General features: G+C 56.4%; 2 protein-coding genes across 7 annotated transcripts; one reads left to right on the forward strand and one right to left on the reverse strand.

Annotated features, from left to right (window-relative positions):
- The first annotated feature begins 2,972 nt into the window (after positions 1 to 2,972).
- PKN3 (protein kinase N3) lies at positions 2,973 to 14,243 on the forward strand. Of its 3 annotated transcripts, none has more exons than XM_072960230.1 (22): positions 2,973 to 3,317; positions 5,343 to 5,583; positions 5,779 to 5,924; positions 6,428 to 6,539; positions 6,613 to 6,740; positions 6,972 to 7,155; positions 8,615 to 8,761; positions 8,846 to 8,955; positions 9,067 to 9,210; positions 9,630 to 9,705; positions 9,788 to 9,956; positions 10,136 to 10,238; positions 10,352 to 10,419; positions 10,725 to 10,788; positions 10,938 to 11,029; positions 11,443 to 11,619; positions 12,333 to 12,395; positions 12,535 to 12,611; positions 13,054 to 13,196; positions 13,288 to 13,395; positions 13,530 to 13,566; positions 13,726 to 14,243. In XM_072960230.1, exons 1-22 carry the CDS (start codon positions 3,294 to 3,296, stop codon positions 13,854 to 13,856), a joined length of 2,544 nt encoding a protein of 847 aa, XP_072816331.1. In that variant the 5' UTR covers positions 2,973 to 3,293; the 3' UTR covers positions 13,857 to 14,243. The 3 variants fall into 3 exon arrangements, with proteins under 3 accessions (XP_072816331.1, XP_006205513.1, XP_015095767.1); XM_006205451.3 differs by having other exon boundaries at positions 2,978 to 3,317; positions 13,530 to 13,610; XM_015240281.3 differs by lacking the exon at positions 2,973 to 3,317 and adding an exon at positions 4,418 to 4,532 and having other exon boundaries at positions 13,530 to 13,610.
- Positions 14,188 to 17,518, reverse strand: ZDHHC12 (zDHHC palmitoyltransferase 12). 4 transcript variants are annotated; one of them, XM_072960232.1, is made up of 5 exons: positions 17,359 to 17,518; positions 15,803 to 15,939; positions 15,361 to 15,438; positions 15,014 to 15,180; positions 14,188 to 14,872 (listed from the first exon to the last, which is right to left on the reverse strand). In XM_072960232.1, the coding sequence occupies exons 1-5, from the start codon at positions 17,456 to 17,458 to the stop codon at positions 14,485 to 14,487; spliced, it is 870 nt and encodes a 289-aa protein (XP_072816333.1). In that variant the 5' UTR covers positions 17,459 to 17,518; the 3' UTR covers positions 14,188 to 14,484. The 4 variants fall into 4 exon arrangements, with proteins under 4 accessions (XP_072816333.1, XP_006205512.1, XP_015095766.1 ...); XM_006205450.3 differs by having other exon boundaries at positions 14,188 to 14,844; positions 17,359 to 17,516; XM_015240280.3 differs by having other exon boundaries at positions 14,188 to 14,844; positions 15,803 to 15,831; positions 17,359 to 17,515.
- Positions 17,519 to 20,502: the final 2,984 nt, after the last annotated feature.

Genomic DNA, 20,502 nt, shown 5'->3' on the forward strand with positions numbered 1-20,502 from the left:
ATTTAAAGGAGTTTTCAATAGGGGGAAAAAACAGTCACTTGAAATAATACTAAGTAAGCTTGTGATTTTTGTTTCACAAAGTGACAGCAAACCAAAGCCAGATTCTATGTGCTGGTGAGATTTTGGCACTGTTAGGTTATAGGTCACATTCAGTGAAATATATTTATTTAGGGGAATGTCAAAAAATAGGAGGAGCCTCTAAAGGTAATTTCCTCCCAACTATTGAGACCATGTTTGAGATTCTTTTGTGCCCGTAAATCTTGTGAAAGAGTGCTAGGCTGTGAGAAAGCAGAAGGGGCAAGCTTAGTGTACTAGGAAAGTGGCTACAAAGTAGTGTGCTTGGTTCCCAACGGCAAGGGGAGATCTTGGGCTGAGCCTTAGGCAAGTAGGTTTGGAAAGTGCTAGGTGAATGGCTCAAAGCTCTTGGTACAAGGACATTTAAAAGGAAAAGAATAAATAGTGGCTGCTGATAGTTTCTCTGGGTCATCCTCTTCCAAAGCTGTACCATTCTCTGCTTATGAGGGGAAATTAGTCACTATATGAATTGGGGGCATAGAGGTCAGTAGCTTATAGTGTGTCTTTGCATTTAATTTCAAAACCTTAAGGAACACTGCAGTTGAGGTTGGTTGTCCAATGAGGTACTGATTTTTAAAAGACTTAATCTGATCTCCACGACAGGCCATTACTACTTCATGTGACTCTGGCTCTAAAATGTAGGATTTAAATGTCCACAGAATGAGTACCTAAATGTTTTGTTGGGCTGACAAATTTGCTTTACATCTGACCTGTTTCACTTGGGTTAGCTGTTTGGGTGATAAAAGATATGTTCTATGATTACTGTTTATAGCACAACTAGTTACATGGCTTCACTTGGTCCCATAAACAGGTTTGGTTTCTCTGCCTTTTTAGATTTCGTTACAAACCTATTCTGGCCGTTGCAAGAATGCAATTCTGTTGCCAAGAATGAAGATTCAGGGTTTCCTGAAAATTGAGACAGGCTCTCTTGCAGATGAATAAATAGCAAATTATTGTAATTATTTAAGAAGGACATCTTATTTTAAATCCTTCTCTATTTTTCTTCATTTTTTTTTAATGGAGGTACTGGGGATTGAACCCAGGACCCCTTGCATGCTAAACATGTGCTCTATCCCTGAGCCATATCCCTCTCCCCTAGGACATCTTATTTTAAAGTGTCCCCCACCCCAGCAGTTACCATTCCCTCTTGTATATGTGGCTGTATTTAAAGAAGACTTATTTAGAGTTTATAATGGGTCTGGGGAAAGGGACTGCCATTTTGTGATTAGAACAAGGATAGTGGACAGTATTTGCCAGCTTGATTGGTAGGTGGCGTGTTGTACTCTAATACCCAAAGAAGGCAAATCTAAATGTAGATGGGTTGATGTTTGTAATATTGAGAGGGGGAAAAAAGGATATATAGAAAGGGGAAAATGTTTCCTTATGTACCCTGCTGAGACAGTTCCTGTCAGGTTGATGTAACAATTTTAACAGCCAGTTAGCCAGAGAGTTGGTTTGCGATACTTAGTATCCCCTGGATGTTGACTGTGAACTTGTTTTCCTAAGAATTACAATTTCACAAAGTACCATCACCATAAGACATGTAAGGGGCAGCTATCTGGACAGACCCATCTGTCAGCCCAGTACTGTACGTTTGCCCAACCTAGGATTCATTAGGAAAGGTGAATGTATTCTGCTTCTGAACGCCTTTCTCTTTCACTGCCTGGTTGGTGAGGCAGTGAAACACTTCACAGCAAACTTGAAAGATCATTCAGTTCTTCCACATAATTCAACTTCCTGGCTGTAGGACTGGATAAGTGGTCCTCAAGGTGGGGAATAGACACCCTTCTGAAAGGGCTTTGCTTATTTGATTCATGTTTTTTTTCCTTCAAACCTGCAACCCGATAGTCTTTTTGCTTCAATTGTTAACGTTCAGCTAAGGACAGTTCCATAACCCCCATTTAAAAGAGCCTACTATGTGCCTGGCTAGCTTACTGAGTATTAAATGTCTAGCCTTCAACATCTCTGATTTGTATATGTGTGTCGCACTTGCCTCTGATTATGAAGTTGTGTCCTTCACTGAACCAAGTTGCCTTTGCATATGTTGATGTCAAGTGATATTTCCTATTGCATTTCCCATTGCAGAACAACCCCAGGATTGCCCATGTTTTGCTGGTCTCACTTTCCAGTCCACTGTGAAGGAGGTGGTCAGAGTGGAGCTGACATGATTTCCTCCAGTAAAAGCAATGGACGGCACCTCTTCCAAATCAGCAAATAAGCCGCCTTCAATATTTGACCCTTTATTCACTTTTGGGCCCTTGGATGAAGCTCCTTCCAGTGATGTCCTGGCACAAAGTGCTGATAAGCACAGGAGGCCGGGAGGTGGCTAAACAGCCCTCGACTAGGCAGTAAAGAACCAGGACCCCCTATATAGGCAAGCCGTTGCCAGGACCCCTGGCACAGGCTAGTTACTTTCCTGAGATTATGGCTGTTAAGGTGTAAATGTGTCTTCTGTTTAGGTGAGCCCTTTTGGGCAAAGGCTGAACAGCTCTGGTTGAACCAGAAAGCTCCAGTCTGGCCAAGTGATAGGATGGGGGTCCTGAGAGATTTCCGGATTCATTTCTAATTTGATGTGATTTGGTATAATTTGAGTGAGGCTTTATTGTTTTCCGACGCACATGTTCGTATAGTGACTATAAACAGGGCCAGCACTCCCTGGGGGGCTATGGGTATGTGGTTTGCACATTTTACACCAACGACATCGGAGAGAAATCTCCAGGAAGGAGCCAGGTCGTGGCGGGGTTCCGAGGAAGAGGAGGCTGACCAGCCGGGAGGAGATCGGCCACACAGGCGTTGCCCCGCGACCGGCAGGCGGCGCTATCTCCCGGCATCCCGAGGCCGCCCCTCTGGGTGCGCGGCGGGGCAACTGGAGAACCCCGGCCCGGGAATGTCCCTTCCTGCCCTTGTATCCTGGGGCTGGGGCCGCTGTCGTACGGAGCGGGAAGAAGAGGGGCATTGGGTTCCAAATCCCGCGGAAGGTCGGATCTGGAGGAGGCTCTGGGGCCTCGGGGTCAGGAGTGGCGCCGATGCGGCGCGGCCGAGAGGCGGCGCTGATCCCAGGTCCCGCGAGGGCCAGCGGACCTCGGGAGGGGGCGCCCGATCCCGCGACTCCAGCGCCGCTTCCCGGGAAGTTTCAAGTTTGAAAGCCCTGACGGAGGGGCCAGGGCTTCCGGAACTGGAGTGGTCGAGAGGAGGGGCCGTGCGGCGGGAGCGGCGCCATGGAGGAGGGGGCGCCGCAGCAGGTGAACGGCGCCGGGAGGAGACGGGCTGCGAGCGCGAGCCGAGGGGGCGGGGGGAGCCTCATTCACTGCCCCTGGCGCCCCGAGTTCTGGTCGCGTCCCCAGCCCCTCCTCGTGTCCCTCCCCAGCCCCTGCCCTGGGTCCCCCTACACCTTCGCAGGGCAGACCTGAGCACTGGGGGGAAGTCATTCACGACCCCCGGGAAGAAGGGAAGAAGTCACCTGCAAGTGACTCAGAGCCTCCAGTCAGGCCAGACCATGAGCACGCCTGAATCCGGCGTCAGGGCCGCTAGGGTGGGCCCCACGGTTTCCTAAAATCGATTCTTCCAGGTGGGACTCTAAGGCCGATGGACATGCGCTGGGAAAGCAAAGGAGTGCTCGGGCGGGCACATTGGGACCGGTCCTGGGGCGAGAAGAATATGTGGCAGGGCCCAGGGAGCCCATCCCACGCACTTGTGGGGTCCTTTCCAGAGCACACAGGCATCCTGCCGCCTGGGAGCGGGGATGCTAGGGGAAGAGGCCTATCCCAGCAACCAGGCAGGAACCCTGAGGGTTCCTCCGGTACACTGAGGGTTCCAGCCCAAATGGCCAGGGGGCAGGGTTCCTGCCAGAGCTGGCAATATGTTCACGTGGGCACAGGGGCCAAGGCTATGTGCCTGTCTTTTATTGGGGAGGGAGAGGTGGAGTTCTAGCCCAGAGCAAATGGGGGTGGGGATGTTTGTGTGCAAGATAAGGTCCCAGCAGCAGAGATGAAAGGGAGAGGTGTGTGCACACATGGCATGATTCCAGCCCAGAACAGGCAGGACCATGGGCTCTGCTCAAGGGTGAGGCCTCTTGGACAAGACTCCTCAAGTGCCCCCACCCCTTGGGCAACTTTTAGGGCTACGTCTGCGCCCTCCCTCCCCCTTCCTGCGGAGGTCCCTCTGCCTGTTCCAGCAGTGGCTTGTACACATTTTCCGATTTCCTGTTAACCTCCGCCCAGCAGCGGCAGCTGGGTGACTCAGGACCCCGGTGCCGGGCCCCCTGCTCCATGGGATCTTTGTTTGCTCAGGCCTTTGGCTCTGGCCCTCTGGCCTAGGGCCGTCAAAGGATTTCCTGAGCCCCGCCCCTGCCCTTAGACAGAGGGGCCAGCAGGCCAGCGGAGGCCGGGGGTGGGGGGGGTCCCTGAGGTTGGGGTGGTCACCCTTCCTACTGGGCTCAGAAGATGGAGAGCCGAGAGGTAAGATGGAGACTCTGCGAGAGTCCTTGGGGTGGGGGCGTCATGGGTTACCCTGAGCTGAGGTCAGCTTTGGCACTGGTTGGTTTGAAATGGCCTCTGGGAAGGAGGTTTTCCTCTTTCTTGTTCCCACTTGGTGTGAAATAGTGAGAGAGCCTTCTACTTCCTCCCAGGAGCTGAGCTGGGAGTGGCCCCCGGATACCTTCTCGGCCCCTCTGTGCCTCTGCTTTGCCACCTGAGGCGTCAGAATGTCAGGGGAACAGCCCTGGCCTCTACTTAGGTCGCAGGCTGCCCTATCTGCATGACCTCGGGAGGCCCTGTCTCAGTGCTGAGACATTTTTCTGGCCCCCAGACTGTAGCCTGGATCCCAGACTTAGAGCAGCCTGATTAAATGTGGCTGGCAGGGAGAGGCTGGGGCCCCAGGGATGGTGCATCTCCTCTGTGTTGTGACCTTGGGCAAATTACTTAACCTCTCTGTGTCTCAGTTTCCTCATCTATAAAATGGGGATAATAAACCTACCTCATAGGGTTGCTGTCAGGATTGACAGGTTAATGTACGTGGAGCTCTTAGAACACCATATAAAACATTAACAATTTTTCCTCCTTACCCTTCTCCCTAATGGCAAAGGACAGGAGCATGGGATGGATAAACAGCCTTGGGGTTTCCATCTGCCTTAGGGATGCTAGCTAAGGTCAGAGATGCTTCGCAAACCCTGTGTGTCAGTCCTGGGTGCCTCCCTCCCCCTCCATCTGTAGTGAGCTGAGGCCGTGGAGGTGGCGACTGAGAGGCATGACTCCTTTACCTTTCCACAGCCCGGGGCGGCTCAGCAGCCCCCAGAGGATGAGAAAGAGGTGATCCGCCGGGCCATCCAGAAGGAGCTGAAAATCAAGGAGGGGGTGGAGAACCTGCGGCGGGTGGCCACAGACCGCCGCCACCTGGGCCACGTGCAGCAGCTGCTGCGGGCCTCCAACCGCCGTCTGGAGCAGCTGCATGGGGAGCTGCGGGAGCTGCATGCCCGCATCCTGCTGCCCAGCCCCGGGCCTGGCCCGGCTGGTGAGTGAGGAGTCTGAGCAGGTTCCCCCGGGACAGGAGGCAGCAGGCTGACCCAGCTCCTTGGCCTTGGCCCTGAACACTCTCAGAGTCTCCTCAGTTAGCCCCTGCCCAGGAGGGGAGGGGAGGAGAGAGGTAGGCCATGGGGGCCACTTGGCTCCGGGTGAGGTGTTCACATGCCCCACACTCTGCACACAGAACCGGCGGCCTCAGGACCTCAGCCACTGGCGGAGCAGCCAAGGGCCCGGCACCTGGAGGCTCTACAGAGGCAGCTGCAGGTAGAGCTGAAGGTAAAGCAGGGGGCTGAGAACATGACCCACACGTACGCCAGTGGCACCCCCAAGGTAAGGCGCCTGGAATCTGATGGGAGGAGATTTGGCTCTCAGATTATTAGGGAAGGTGGTGATCCAGCCCTGTCCAGATAGGGGAATGCAACCCAGCCATTGACTCTGTAAGGGAGACACTTCCAACCCTCAGTCTGATGGGGGAGGTACAGCCCCAAATCTCAGCTTGGTGGGAATGACATGACTTGTCTAACAGAGAAGACAAAAAACCAGTCTAAGTCCCAAGTCTAGTAGGGACGACCCAGCTCCTGTCCCAACTCCCAGCATAAGGTGGGAGCGCACCCTGATCCGATAAGGGAGACTTAAGCTTAGCTCTTCCTTGTCTGGTCTGATTGGGGAGGCTCTGTCCCAGACCTAGTCTAAAAAGGGAGGCTTGGCTATAGTATCCGGGCTACCGAGGGAGGCTTAGCTTCAACCCTGGACTGATTGCTTCAGTCCCTGGGCTGACCAGGGAAGCTCTGGCCTAGTCCTGGCCTGATGGGGCAAACGTCACAACCTCATAGGAGAGGAAGCTCCTGGCAGCCGCCCAGCAGATGCTACAGGACAGCCAGCTGAAGGTGGCCCTGCTGCGAATGAAGATCAGCAGCCTGGAGGCCAGCGGGTCCCCCGAGCCAGGTGAGGCCTTGAGAAGTGGGGATGGGCAGGGCAGAGCAGGGCATGGGCCTGAGGGCTGGCCCCCTCCTCCCAGGTCCTGAGCTGCTGGTAGAGGAGCTGCGGCATCGACTGCGCGTTGAGGCTGCTGTGGCCGAGGGTGCCAAGAACGTGGTGAAGCTGCTTGGTAGCGGGCGAACACAGGACCGCAAGGTGCTGGCCGAGGTCAGACCATGGTCCCCTCCCATTGCTTCTCCTCTCTGAGGGCCTGCTAGTTCCCACTCCACCCTCTGCACTGGCAGGGGACACCACTGGACTGGCCGTGCAGGGTGGCAGTGGGGAAACAGGAGGCACATTCTTGTCTAGACCTCAACATGGGTGTCTCCAGGTGGCCTGAGCCACTGTCCCCACTTTTACCCTATGGGCCTGTCTCCCCTGCCTGTCTCCCTTCTGCAGGCTCAGGCCCAGCTCCAGGAGTCCTCCCAGAAACTGGACCTCCTGCGGCTGGCCTTGGAGAAGCTGCTGGAGGGGCTACCTCCTGCCCACCCTCTGCGTGGCAGAGTGGCCCGGGAGCTGCGGACTGCTGTGTCCAGGAACCCCCAGCCTTCAGGGACCCTTGTGAAGCCCACTGCCATGACAGGTAGCAGGGAGTCCCTCCTACTTCTGAGCTCTCCTTCCCTCCCAGGGAGGACCCTGAAACACAGTGGGGAAGAACTTAAGAGAAGATTTCCAATCCTGGCTTCACCATCCCCTAACTGTGTGACCTTGTGCAACTGACATCCCCTCTCCAAACCTCAGTTTATCATTCTGTAAAATGGGGATGATAATATTACCTACTTCATAAGGTTGCTGTGAAAAGTCAGTGAGTTGTTGCATGTGCAGTGCTAAGTGCTTTGAAGGCACAGATAGCGCTCAGTCAGTGAAGCTGTCATTTAAGTGAATAAGTAACCATGAGATTATTTAAAGTATCAGTGTTAGGGAGCTCGCAGCCCCGGAGGCCTTGATATCCAGTCCTGGGCAGTTTGGACTATTTGAAAGTTCTTTCTTATTCCAAGCTGGACCTGTCTCTTGTAGTGGCAGCCAAATTACAATCAACAAATAATCTTACAGTGTCCATTTTAGGAGCCCTGAGCTTCCCATCTGGGACACAACGCCAGCTAGAGAGCCCAGCACCGGCCCACAGAGAGCTGGTGCAGGGTAGAAAGGCCACATTCCATTGTGAGCAGAGCTGAGAAGGGAGGCAAAGGGCTGGATGGTTCCCCTCACCTGGCCTTGGGGAAATCGAGGAATGCTTCCTGGAAGAGGTGGTGTCTGAGTTTGGCCTGGAAGGGCTTATGAGAGTCAGCCAAGTAGACAACCTGGGGAAGGCTGGGGTAAAGACTTATTATAAGGCCTAGAATTCAGGTACTTGGGGTCACCCCATATCCTGTCTCCTGGCTAAACACTTGCTTTCTTCCAGTCTTTCCTCCTAACATGATCTTTTCACCCTGGGCACTGCCTTGGATTATAAGGTCTCTTGGACACCCCCCAGGCCCAGACAACCAAAATGGTGCTCTTAGGCCCAGTATATGTCCTCAAAATTTGCCAGAGTCCCACTGCTTCCTCTGCTCTTTGAGGAACAAATCTCTAATGACCTTAAACATGAATCCACTTGGTTGGCAAAATATGCTTGAACCCACTGCAGGAGGTGGGGCTGAGCTGGCGCTGTTTTCCCCTGTACAGATGGGGAAACAGGCCCAGGGAGGAGCGGGGACAGGACAGGCAGCCAGGCATCCTGCTCCCCCTGGAGTTCTCATCCCATGGTGCTCCCTGGGCCCCGCATCCTGGGCAGCATGGCTCCATGCTCTGGGGCTCTGTGCGGCCTGGCCATGGTCTGAGTCTCACTCCTCTGCCTGTGTGTCCCTGCTTCTCCCAACACATGGAGAGTGCTCAGGAGGGGAGGACCAGTTGATCTGCCCCGAGGGTGGCAGGTGGCTGCCGAGGCCTAATGTGGGTGGGTCTGGGTTTAGCTACCTCCAGGAGAGGGTAGCATTCCCCGGTCGCAGGGTCCCGTTGGAGGATGGCACCTGATGACATCCCCCCACCACACTCCCTGACAGGGACCCTGCAGGTCCACCTCCTGGGCTGTGAGCAGCTGCTGACAGCTGTGCCTGGACGTTCCCCGGTGGCTGCCCTGGCCGGGAGCCCTTCTCAGGGCTGGCTTCGGAGCAGGGCGAAGCAGCAGCGTGGAGGAGGCGAGCTGGCCAGTGAGTAGGGGGCACAGGGAGCTAGGGGAGCAGCAAAGGACCCCCGCTCCCGGCCTGCCCTGAGTCCCGGCTGTGGCCCTGCAGGTGAGGTGCTGGCTGTGCTGAAGGTGGACAATCGCTTTGTAGGCCAGACGGGCTGGGGACCTGTGGCCAAGCAGTCCTGGGATCAGACCTTTGTTGTTCCCCTGGAGCGGGTGAGGCTGGCCCTTGTGTGGTCAAGGGTGACCCTGGGCCACAGGGTGGAAGGCTGGCCGGGTCAGGGCTGGTGCCACGCTCTACCCCTCAACCTGGCCTCCCTGGTGTAGGCACGAGAGCTGGAGATCGGGGTACACTGGCGGGATTGGCGGCAGCTGTGCGGCGTGGCCTTCCTGAGGCTGGAGGACTTCCTGGACAATGCCTGTCACCAGCTCTCCCTCAGCCTGGTGCCGCAGGGGCTGCTCTTCGCCCAGGTGCCTACTGGCCCCTGCCCTCTGACCTCGTGGGCCCCTGGCTCCATTTGACCTAGAAGGGCCTCTGAGACTCTTCCACCCACTCACACTTTGGAGTAGAAATTGAGGCCCCGAGGGAAGAGATCTCCAGGAATGAAGGACTCCCAGCCCCTCTCTGAGGACCTCACAGGAGTCTAGAGGCCGGCATTCCTTGTCCTGGATGCCCTGCCTCGTGTGTGACCCTGAACAAGTCCCTCTCTTCTCCAGGCCTCAGTTTCCCCACTGGTACCAAGGAGGTTGCTGAATCCATCTCTCTGGGGCCTTCTGGCTCTTGCATCTGTTGACCTAGGCTCAGGCTGGAATCTTGGAGGCTGAGGAGGTGCCTGTGGCAGATGGGGTGGTAGGAGACTGGTCTTCAGCTCTGCCCCCTGCCCCCACAGGTGACCTTCTGTGACCCTGTCATTGAGAGGCGACCCCGGCTGCAGAGGCAGAAACGCATTTTCTCGAAACGCAGAGGTGGAATGGAGACGGCTGTGCGAGTAGGGAGCAGGGTCGGGGTGGGCAGGAGACCCCGGGACTGAGCCCCCTTTTGCCCCAGGTCAGGACTTCCTGAGGGCTTCCCAGATGAACCTCAGCATGGCCGCCTGGGGGCGCTTGGTCATGAGCCTGCTGCCCCCCTGCAGCTCCCCAAGCACAATCAGCCCCCCTAAAGGGTGCTCGCAGACCCCAGCCACACCCCCGGGGGCCGATGACCCTGCCTCGCCCAGGTGAGGAGCTTCGCCCCAGGATGCCTGCTTCTCTATGGCATCACTTCTCTCCAGATGCTGACGGTGCCTGTCCCTGTCGCTCACCCTCTGATCCGTCTGTCTGTCTCGCACTGCTGTGTCTATCCCCCATGCTGTTCCACCTGCCTGTGCCTGGTCATGTGTCTACTTCCTCCCCACAGTAATTTCCCACCCAAGAAGACCCCCTTGAGAGAAGAGATCCAACCCCCACCTAAGCCCCCGCGCCTCTACCTGCCCCAGGAGCCACCCCCCGAGGAGATGCCGGTAAGGGAAGGCAGGACTGTTGACCCCTGGGGGCTGCCTGGGGGGGAGTGGCAGGGCTGGAGGGAAAGAGGAAAGGAAACCCTGCTCTGCCCTGAGTCCCTCTGCCCTCACAGCGCACCAAACGCCCTCACATGGAGCCCAGGACTCGACTTGGACCATCTCTGCCCGCCTCAGCCACCAGGTACCCTTGGCAGGCTCACCTTGGTGTTTGAGACATTTATCCACTCACTTGAGTGGTTGCATGTCATACGTTCATACATAACTCCAAGCGCATTGGCTCAGTCTCAACTCACATTACTGAGTTCAGATCACATACCAGGCTCCAGGAAACTGCAGTCCTAGGAGCCCAGGCTCGGATGTCCAGCCCCAGCCCCTCCTGCCCCGCAGGTGGGGACAGCCCAGGACCCGGAATGGAGGGTTTGGAGCGGCTCATAATGGAGGCCCAGCCCTTGACCCCAGGGGCTTCCTGTACCCTCTTTCTTGCAGGAAAGCCCCCCGGCTTCAGGACTTCCGCTGCTTGGCTGTGCTGGGCCGGGGACACTTTGGGAAGGTAGTCTGGGCCTGAGGAGGGTGTAGTGAAGGGGGTGGGCAGGCCCTAGCACACGAGCTGGGGGACACTGGGATCTGTAGGGTAGTGGGTGGGGGAAGTAGGTGCTCCTGTGCTGCCCACCTGGAGCCCCACCTCTCTTTGGTCCCCAGGTCCTCCTGGTCCAGTTCAAGGGGACGGGGAAATACTATGCCATCAAAGCCCTGAAGAAGCAGGAGGTGCTGAGCCGGGACGAGATAGAGAGGTGTGTGGAGAGGCCAGGGGGCGCCAGGCACCCGGGTACCCAGAGGGTACCCAGGATTGCAGGCCTAGGCTGGTGGCCCCAGGAGGCAGCTGAATGCTACTGGGGCTTTGAAGAGGTGACCCTGTGGGACCAGCCAGGCCTGGGTTCTCTTTTTGGCAACTGCAGTTGTTAACTGTGTGCGCTTCTGTGCACCTCAGCTTCCACATCTGTGAAATGGGGACAGGGTGGTTGTATGGTTCAGTGACCCATGTGAGCCCCTGATACATGTTTATACACCCACGCTGCCTGCCTGGCACTTTGACTTAAGAGTCAGTGAACCAGGAGGGTTGTGTGGGTGACAGGGCACAACTCGGGGAGGTTTTCCTTCCCTTTTGGGTTCCCTCCTTCCCTCTAAAACCCACCCTCCCCTGCAGCCTTTACTGTGAGAAGCGGATCCTGGAGGCTGTGAGCCGCACGGGGCACCCCTTCCTGCTCTCCCTCCTTGCCTGCTTCCAGACCTCCAGCCATGCCTGCTTCGTGACTGAGTTTGCACCAGGTGGTGACCTCATGATGCAGATCCATGAGGATGTCTTCCCTGAGCCCCAGGCCCGGTGCGTTCCCATCTCCCCTGTCTGCCTCTTCCAGCAAGCCTTCCCTGGTTCCCTGTACCCTTCATCCCTTCATCCTGCTTCCTCCAGAGTGCCCGTCAGCAGATGTGCACGGAGTCAGGGAGGCCCAGGTTCAAATCCTGGTTCTCAACCCTCACCGCATTTGTGAGTTTGGACCTCAACTTAGGTAGCTGTGAATTGGGCTAATAATAACTTTCCCAGGCCTGTTGCATAGATGAACATAACATTTATAAATTGCTGAGCACAGGGACAAGTGAGCAGTAAGTGACTGACAGCTGGAATTGTTACTTCTGGCCAGAGTGTGGGCTCTGGAGCCTGGGTTCACATATCAGCTCTGCCACTAGCTCTGTGACCCTGGGCAGGTCGTTTACCTGGAGTCTCTGATTCTCACTTGAAAAATAGGCATGATGCGTGTATGTGTATCAACGGCAGCCTGCTGGGAGGATGCCAGGTAGGCGTGGAAACGCTTGTTATCATCCCTGGCACAGTCTACGAGCCCAGGGAGGACAGGCTGTTAGCTGGCAGCAAGTACGAGGCTGTTATCTGGAGGAGCCTCCCCGCCGCCACACGTTTCTTGTCCACATCTGACTCTAGCCAGGACATCTGGGGGTCCCCAGGCCATGGCCATCCTGGTGCCTCCCTGCCCTGTCCCCCAAAGTCCAGGGTCTGAATGGCCCCCTACACCACCCCTCCAGGTTCTACCTGGCCTGTGTGGTCCTGGGGCTGCAGTTCTTACATGAGCAGAAGATCATTTACAGGTAACTTGTCCCCGAGATGCTGGGCGAGTGGGCGTTGGGGGCAGATGTTGCCCTCCTCCTGGGCTGTTCGGGGGCAGGGCCGCTGTTCCCTGGGCTTCAGCCTTTCTCAGCCCCTTTGATCTGCTCCCCTTGCCCTCAGAGACCTTAAATTGGATAATCTTCTACTGGATGCCCAGGGTTTCCTGAAGATTGCGGACTTTGGGCTCTGTAAGGAAGGTGGGTATTTCCTGTCCAGGATTCCATCTCCTCCAGCCTTGCTCACCCAGCCCAGGCCTGCAGGGTGGTGGGCAAGTGGCATCTCCTAGGAAATCTGCCTCCCTGGCCCTCCTTCTAGGGACCAGCTGGACACATTGGCTTTTCCTTCACAGCCCTAGAAGCTCTAAAAGAGTCCCTTGCCCTTGGCCAGAAAGGAGCCTGGGCTGTGAGAGGCCCCTGGGCTCTGCTTTCTGTGTGACCTTGGCAAGCAAGTCTGGCTGAGCCTCATATTCCTGATGTCAGATGGCATAAAACTGTTCCCACCTTGGACGGTATGGGGCAGGGCTCAGCACGGGTGTTCAGTACATGGGGTCATGAGGGCTGGTCACTGATTCTTATAACTACAGAGGTTATTGTGGATGAGACACGCCATGCTGGCATGCGTGTGGATGTTGGTTTGCAGGGATTGGCTTTGGGGACCGGACAAGCACTTTCTGTGGCACCCCGGAGTTCTTGGCCCCCGAGGTGCTGACCCAGGAGGCCTACACGCGGGCTGTGGACTGGTGGGGGCTGGGCGTGCTGCTCTATGAGATGCTGGTGGGCGAGGTGAGTGCTGGACTGGGGGCTGCTGGGGCTTCTAGGCCGGGGTGGAGTTGGGGGTGGCCCATGCACCCTGCTGAGTCCCCATTCCCTGCAGTGCCCGTTCCCAGGGGACACTGAAGAGGAGGTGTTTGACTGCATTGTCAACGCGGATGCCCCATATCCCCGCTTTCTGTCGCTGCAAGGGCTTGATCTCATTCATAAGGTAATCACTGCAGTGCCCAGGGCTGGGCGGGCCAGCTGCTGGTGGCTCTCAGGCTCCCCACCTGAGAGGTTAGGGGAGGAGGCGGGCAGTGCCTGGGCCGAGCGCCCTGGATGAGCACCCGTCCTCCTGCCCAGCTCCTCCAGAAGTGCCCAGAGAAGCGCCTAGGGGCGGGCGAGCGGGATGCCGAGGAGATCAAGGCACAGCCTTTCTTCAGGGTGAGTGGCCAGGGCCTCAGAGGTTGGTCCCAGGTGCCTGGCTCAGTGGGAGGCGTCGAGGGCCCCTGGGGGCTGCCGTTCCCATTGTCTCAGGCGCCTCTACCCTCCTTCCTAGACCACCGACTGGCAGGCCCTGCTCGCCCGTGCCGTCCGGCCCCCCTTCGTGCCCACCCTCTGTGGCCACACAGACCTGCGCTACTTCGAGGGCGAGTTCACAGGGCTGCCGCCTGCTCTGACTCCACCTGACCCTCGCAGCCCCCTCAGTGCCCACCAACAGGCTGCCTTCCGGGACTTCGACTTCGTGTCCGAGCGATTCCTGGAGCCCTGAGGGCTTCCTGGCACCTCCAAGCCCTGTACCCCTAACAGCTAGAGCCTCCGCTCGCCCACCAGGGCACCCTGCCCAGAGGCCCAGGCCTGGCCCGCTACTTAGGAGCCCTTGGGACTTGATGTGCCAGCCACAGGGCTGTTGTCATGGGCTTCACTCAGTCACTGGGCCAAGTGCTGCCTGCCCCTATCCTGCCGACCCTTCCTCTACCCTCTGCGACGCCTGGACCACAATGGGTGGCACAGCAAGGAGTGGTTTGGGTTGTTTTTTTTTTTAATATTTGACTTGCTTTATGAATTATTAAAGTTATAAAACTGTGCACTGCAGGCAGCCTTGCTTGGGGGGGAGCTGGGTGGAGGTCTCCAAAGCCTTTGTGCTCAAGACCCCTACGGGTCCTCTTCTTCCCCTTCTGCCTTTGGGGAGCAGAGCTGCCCATGGAAGCAGGGTTCTGTTCCTCAGCTCTGCTCTGAGGCCTGGAAGGAGTGGGCAGGAGTGAGGAGCCCCAAGCCCTTGGAGGGCCGACTCCCCTGGGTACAGCCCCTCTGGTTTTCAGGCACAAGGTGGTGGCCCTGGCTCCAGCGACCCTAAACAGCCTGGTTTCTGCCTTCCTCCTCCTCCTCCTCCACCCAGAGGGTCTCCCAGGACTCCGAGGGCCATCCACAGAAGAAGTGGGCCACATTGCGGGTCAGGCCACGGTCGAAGGGGTTGCCGGGGCGCTGGCGGAGGTAGGCAATGCGGTGTGAGGACATGAACTCCCAGGTGGTGGTGTTGCTGGCCACCAGGTAGAGGTGCGAGGCCAAGAGCAGGCCGGCCACTAGGGAGAAGAGGGACAGCAGCAGGAAGGTGGCGAACAGGAGCCCGCTGGACCGCAGCCAGAGCCCCCAGGGCTGGAAGAAGTGGAGGCCAGACCTGCAGGGAAGGAGGGACAGGGACCCAGAGCTGCAGGAGGGCAGGGGTGCCCCAGGGAGCCATTTGGGAGAGGGTCCCAGGCCCCCGAAGAGGGAGCCTGGCTCTCTCCACACCTTGTGGGTGTGTGCTGCCTGCCCTCCCCCACGCCCAGGGCGCTGGGGGAACCCACCATGCCAGGTACAGGCCCCACAGAAGCACCACCAGCTGCAGCGCCAGGTAGGCCACGAAGAGCGGGTGGTTGCGCTCCCCAACGCAGTTCTCCATCCAGGGGCAGTGGTGGTCATAGCGGCGGACACAGCGTCGGCACTCACGGCAGTGCCGGGCCCGCAGGGGTTGCTGTGGACATAGAGGGAGTCGGGCCTCAACACCAGCTCCCCTTGGGGCCCAACAGTGAGGGGACGCATGAGGGTGGGAGGTCAAGGCCTGCATCTGGGAGGCATTCCTGGAGGAGGGATGAAGCCAAGGAGAATCAACAATTGCCCCGACCCCTCCCACGGAGGTCCCTGCATCACCCACCAGCACCATACAGAATCTGCAGCGCCGAAGGGGGATGGCCTGAGGAACCATGGCTGTCTGCTCCTCCTTGGCCTCCTCCTGAAAATGGGGATACAGAGTTTAAGATGGGGGTCCCTTGGGAGGCAGATGACATTGGTGGGTGTCTCCCTTGGGAACTGGCTTAGCTCTAGGTGTGCACATTTTTGGGGCCCATTTCCATGCTTAATGGAGGTAGGAGAGTGGGGCAGAGTGCCCCAGACTGTGTGAGGCTGTGTGACCTTTGCCAGTTGCTTCCCCTCTCTGGGCCTTGGCAATTGTCTCATTGTAGGATAGGGTTCTAGGGCTGGCAAGACGCTTCACTGGGATTCCCTAGGAAAGCCCTCAGCAGAGAATCTAGTCTACAGACTGCTGAGTTCCTTGGGTTCACTGTTGGGAGGAGGAGGGGTTTGGGCCTCTGGGTTACCTGGGGCTGGGGCTGGACATTCACGTATCCTGGGTCCATGAGTGACACAGCCAGGTAAAGCAGCAGGGAACCCAGCACCAGGAGCAGGAAGGTGAGGGGCAGGAGCAGCTCCCCCTGCTCTTCCCACTGCCGCAGTGCTGGAGAGATCAGAGGAGGAGAGTGAGGCTGGAGCGGTGGAATAGGAGGGTGCAAGGGAGGGGTGCAGCTGGAGGTGGGAAGTGTGTCCCTGGCTGAGCAAAGTCCTGGAGATGGGGTTTGATGAATGGTCAGGTGTGGCCACTGCATAGGATACAGGAGGGAGAAGTTCAGGTTCCAGCATACACACACACAAATAGTTCATCTGCACTCTCTCTGAAGGGCAATAGGGAACCACGGAAGGTTATAGGGTCAGATCTATTTCTGAAAGTCCTCTTCCTGCTGAATAAAGATGGATCAGAGGGGAAGCCAGGATGGAGAGGAGTGCAGCTGGACAAGGGCACTGTCAAGAAGGGTTGGGAGGAGGAGATAGACAGATGGAGTGAAGGAGCCAGACTTGGCTGGATGTGTGGGAGAGGGAGGAGAGTTCTGAGGGGTCTGGCTCTGAGATGGGGAGGGACTGGCCAGGTCTGAGATGCCCAAGAGACAGAGATAGAGGAGGGTGGGGCCAGCAGGCTGAGATGCTGCAGAGGGACCATAAGGGAGTGCACGCCAGGAAGGGTCCAGCCCATGGAGGTGACTGAAGAGGGTAGGAGGGCTGAGGAAGGAGGGGCAGGAGACAGCCAGACAGCAAAGTGTGGACAACTCTGGTGCCCCTTGGTTGTAAAAGGGAGAAGGAAGAGGCGTTGCACTCGGGAGGTCCTTTCTGATGGGGAGACTGAGCAGGTTTGGGGGCTAAAGGGCTAGGGCAGTGGAAGAGACTTAAGACGGTCTTGGAGGAAAATGAGAATGCCCCCAGCCCAGGCGCTTAGGCTGGAGGAAAGAGGGAGGGGTAGGGCTGTGGCTGTGTTAGCAAGGGAGGGTGAGGACTTGTGCTGGAGGTGGCTTGTGGCAGATAACGATGGGGAAGGACTGAAGTGCGTTAGTGGGATGGACGGCTGCTACCAGGACGAGAATCAAGGATGAGAACATGGGGGATGGGCTGCTCCCCTATAGAGTGTTCTCTTGCCTAAGAGTGGGGAGCCTGGACTTGGGCAGCTTGTGGCCACGGGGGTGGGAGGGATGCCAGTCCTTCATCTACTTGATCCTCTTGGGAGTAAATCCTGGGAAGGACCGGGAGGGTCCCAGGATCAGGGGCGATGGGAGCTCGAGTCAGTCGTCGGATCTGGTGGGCACCGGGTGGGTCCTGGGATAGACAGGGCATCTGGCTGGGATCAGGAAGATTCTGGGATTAATGAGGGATCAAGTGGGTGTTATGCGGAAAGCAAGCGGCTCTTGGAAGGACAGATGGGGAGGGGGCCTCAGGAGCTGGAGGAGATCCGGTGAATTCCAGGATCTCTTGGGCTTCGGCAGTGAGACCCAAACATCTGAGGAACCACGCGGGATTGGGTGGGTCCGGGGTCGCGCGGGTTCCGGCTCACCGGTATCATGCAGGAAGAGCACCAGCGTGATCCCCCAGGTCAGCACCGTGTGACCGGTCCGCACCAGGACCCCATGGCTGAGGAGCGCCCAGGGCGCCATCGGCTCCGCCCGGGTTCCCACCCGGAAGAAGCGCCCGGTAGGGCGGGTCCTCCGAGGGAGAGGGCCCGCGGCCATCCGTGGATTGGCGGATCCGGAAGGTGGGAGGGGCCGGATTGCGTCATGGAGGCTGCCTATTGGGCGGCAGCTGCGGCCAAGTAGGCCCTCGAGCCAACAGGTGCCTGAAGAGGCTGAGGGCGGGGCCGGCGCGCGCGCAGCCGGTAACTCCCTCAACCCCACCTCCCACCAGCCAGGTAACTTTTGAAAGCCAAGGAGCAGGCACGCCCCTCTAGGCTCCCACCACCCGCCCCAATCCAGCAGCCTCGCGCATGCGTGAGGCTCCCTGAGAGCTTCAAAGCTCCAGGTGTAGTGACTTCAGGCTGCAGAATTGTGCCCCGTTCAGAGATTTGATGACTGAGGCCTCGAGGCGGGCAAGACTCGTCCAAGGTTGCTCCTTGGTGACACACTTACATCCTTCTATTCATTTTCACATATTGCAAATAAGATGACTGCAGAGTAGAGGTCTGAGGTGCAGATTCTGGCTGTGAGGGGCCCAGCTTGGGTCAGAGTCAGAAATTCCAGCACTGCCCCTTCCTACCTGCATGAGCCTGGTGAAGTTACCGAACCACTCTGAACTCTGTTTTCTGTCTATATAATGGAGATGATAACGGTACCCACCTCCTGAGGTGGCTGGAGGATTAAATAATGGAAATACAGTGTCTTGTCACTCTGGCTCTGAGCCAGCACCTACACCCTCCTGACTTGCCCAAACCAAGGCTTCAGGCTATTCTACGATAAAACCTCATCATTCACTACTTACACTCCACTGTGCCCCTAGGGCCTAGGGCCTTCCCCATTCAGCCCTACCTCACCTCCCAGTGATACCATCATCTACCTTCCTCCATCATATTGCCCATCCCCCAGCTCTGCAGTATACTCTCCTGACAGCTTTGGTTTTTGTGAGCTCAACATCCCTTTTTCTGTTGGGGAACTGACTTTTCCCCATCCTGTATGGTTCTAGAGGAACTATGTCCCTCACTCTGCAGGGTGATGGGAGATAGAGTGTGAGCATGTGACCAGAAGGCCAAACATGGTCTGCATCTCATTATCGCCAGTGACTGGTCCTAAGTGGTGGGCATATGACTTGGCAGGGCCAATAAGAATCATTCCATGAAAGTACTCTATAGATGCTGAGAGAGAAGGGGGCATACTTTTGGATTTCAAGCATAAGGTATAGGATATAATAGTAATCAGCAGCTGGCTCTACAGTATGTGGAGAGAAACTCTGGCAGGAGAGAAGGAGGCCAACTATAAATATAGACATAGTGATAAGCAGCACTGAAAGCGGGAGTGAGAGACAGTCTTAACAACATTGTCTGGGCCCCTAGATCCAACTATACCTGAAGCTGATCTTAACATTAGGTCCCCTGTTGTGTTAATCAATAAATTTCCTCCTACTCTTGACTAACCTGGGTAAGTGTTTGAGTGTCTGTCACTTCCAACTCTGTCTTAATTACTACAATGGTTGCATGACAGTGTGCTGAGTGGGGACCTATACCACATTATCAACATAAGAAATAATCTCGAAGCTCCATGAGTCAACCACTGAGCTGGTGTCAAAGATAAATAAAGTCAGACACTAGTTAAAGTTGTAAGGACAGATTTTAATTAGTCATATACTATTGCAATAGGGGAGAGGATCCAGGGTGAATTGAATGCAACTTTGATTTGTATAGAGGTGATTGGGTATTTTAAAGGGAGAATGAAAGCAGAGAGATGGGGAGGGGCAGGGGCTTGAAAAGACTCAGGGAAGTGAGAAGTTCCAGAGTGGGGCAAGGTAAATGCTCGTGAGGCCAGCTGTGTCTGCTAGCTGGCAGTGACTGAAGTCAGGCTTCTACCCTCCCACAGAGACTGGGAGACAGAGGCCTGATCCTTCCTGACGATTACATTTTAAAGAGATGGCCTTCAAGTCCTTGAGAAAGAAACTTCTGAGCTGTAGGAGACACAAATACACCTCAAAGGGACAGAGGAAGCATTCACAATTGTAAGCCCTAAGTAAATGCTCCAAGAAAGGGTGGCCAGGAGCCTGTCATCAGGTGTTGGTTAAAACAAATAGTGAATTCTTTTGGCAGCCTTGAGCTTTCTCAGGCAGGCACTTTAAGGGGGCTGAGGTCATCCTAAGGACGTGACCTTGAGCTATTAGAAATGATGTTAGTATTTAAGTCTTTTAATGTCAGAGGAGGGAGGTGGATGAAATCCCTTGTGCTGAAGAGCCTGTAGTTTTTATAGGCTAAAGTTGAGGCCTGCTTGAGAAGAGGGCTTGGAGCCTGGCTACAGTTTGGTCAAGAAGGGAATCTTTATCACTGGGCACTGGGGACACACCCACCTGGCACATGGAGGAATGGTCCCCCTTGATCTGAGCCTGTTCTCTGGGAAAGAGCTCTCCCTCACTGGCTGCAGCCTCAGTGGCACTTCAGGGACATGGAGGCCACTGTTGAGAATTACACTGGGACAACAGGTGTATATCAGGTCCTTCCTAGGCAAAGCCAGGACACCTCATGACTTGGCGTCAGCTCTTTCGTCCCTTCCTGCTGGCACTCTCATTTCTTCACTCTGCTGCAGTCACAGGGGCTGCTTCTTGGTTCTCCCAGTGGGGCCTTCTGCTAGCGGGGCCCTCTGTCTAGGATGCCCTTCCCCTGGCCCCCTACAGCCAGGCCTGGCAGCCTTGTCTCTTTGCCGGACCCAGCTCACATGTCTCCCCTTGTGAGAAGGCTCCCCTGACTGCTTCAGGACCCCGCGCTGTCCTTTATCTGCACATATGCTCTTTCCTCTCCCTGAAGTGCGGCGACCCAACCAATTCCAGTCTTTCCTGATCCCTCCACCCTCCCACAGCCCACAGGACAGCCTGCTCTGCGTACCCTTCTCCCTGCTTCTAACACTGGATCATAATCTGGTATTTAACACTGGTCTTTAGCATCAGACAGCCATTCTGGACAGGGGCCCTGGTGGTCTGTGGCCAGCAGTATCCTCAATGTCTGGGCACAGGG

Source organism: Vicugna pacos, chromosome 4 (genome assembly GCF_048564905.1).
Source record: "Vicugna pacos chromosome 4, VicPac4, whole genome shotgun sequence".
Classification (NCBI taxonomy): Eukaryota; Metazoa; Chordata; class Mammalia; order Artiodactyla; family Camelidae; genus Vicugna; species Vicugna pacos.

Coding starts and splice junctions, on each gene's coding strand:
- PKN3 (XM_006205451.3), top strand. CDS start 3,294: ATGGAGGAGGGGGCGCCGCAGCAG. Junction 6,540..6,612: donor CAGCGGGTCCCCCGAGCCAG/GTGAGGCCTTGA, acceptor CCCTCCTCCCAG/GTCCTGAGCTGCTGGTAGAG. Junction 11,620..12,332: donor TTCCCTGAGCCCCAGGCCCG/GTGCGTTCCCAT, acceptor CCACCCCTCCAG/GTTCTACCTGGCCTGTGTGG.
- ZDHHC12 (XM_072960232.1), bottom strand. CDS start 17,458: ATGGCGCCCTGGGCGCTCCTCAGCCATGGGGTCCTGGTGCGGACCGGT. Junction 15,439..15,802: donor ATGTCCAGCCCCAGCCCCAG/GTAACCCAGAGG, acceptor CCCCATTTTCAG/GAGGAGGCCAAGGAGGAGCA. Junction 15,181..15,360: donor GCAGATTCTGTATGGTGCTG/GTGGGTGATGCA, acceptor CTATGTCCACAG/CAACCCCTGCGGGCCCGGCA.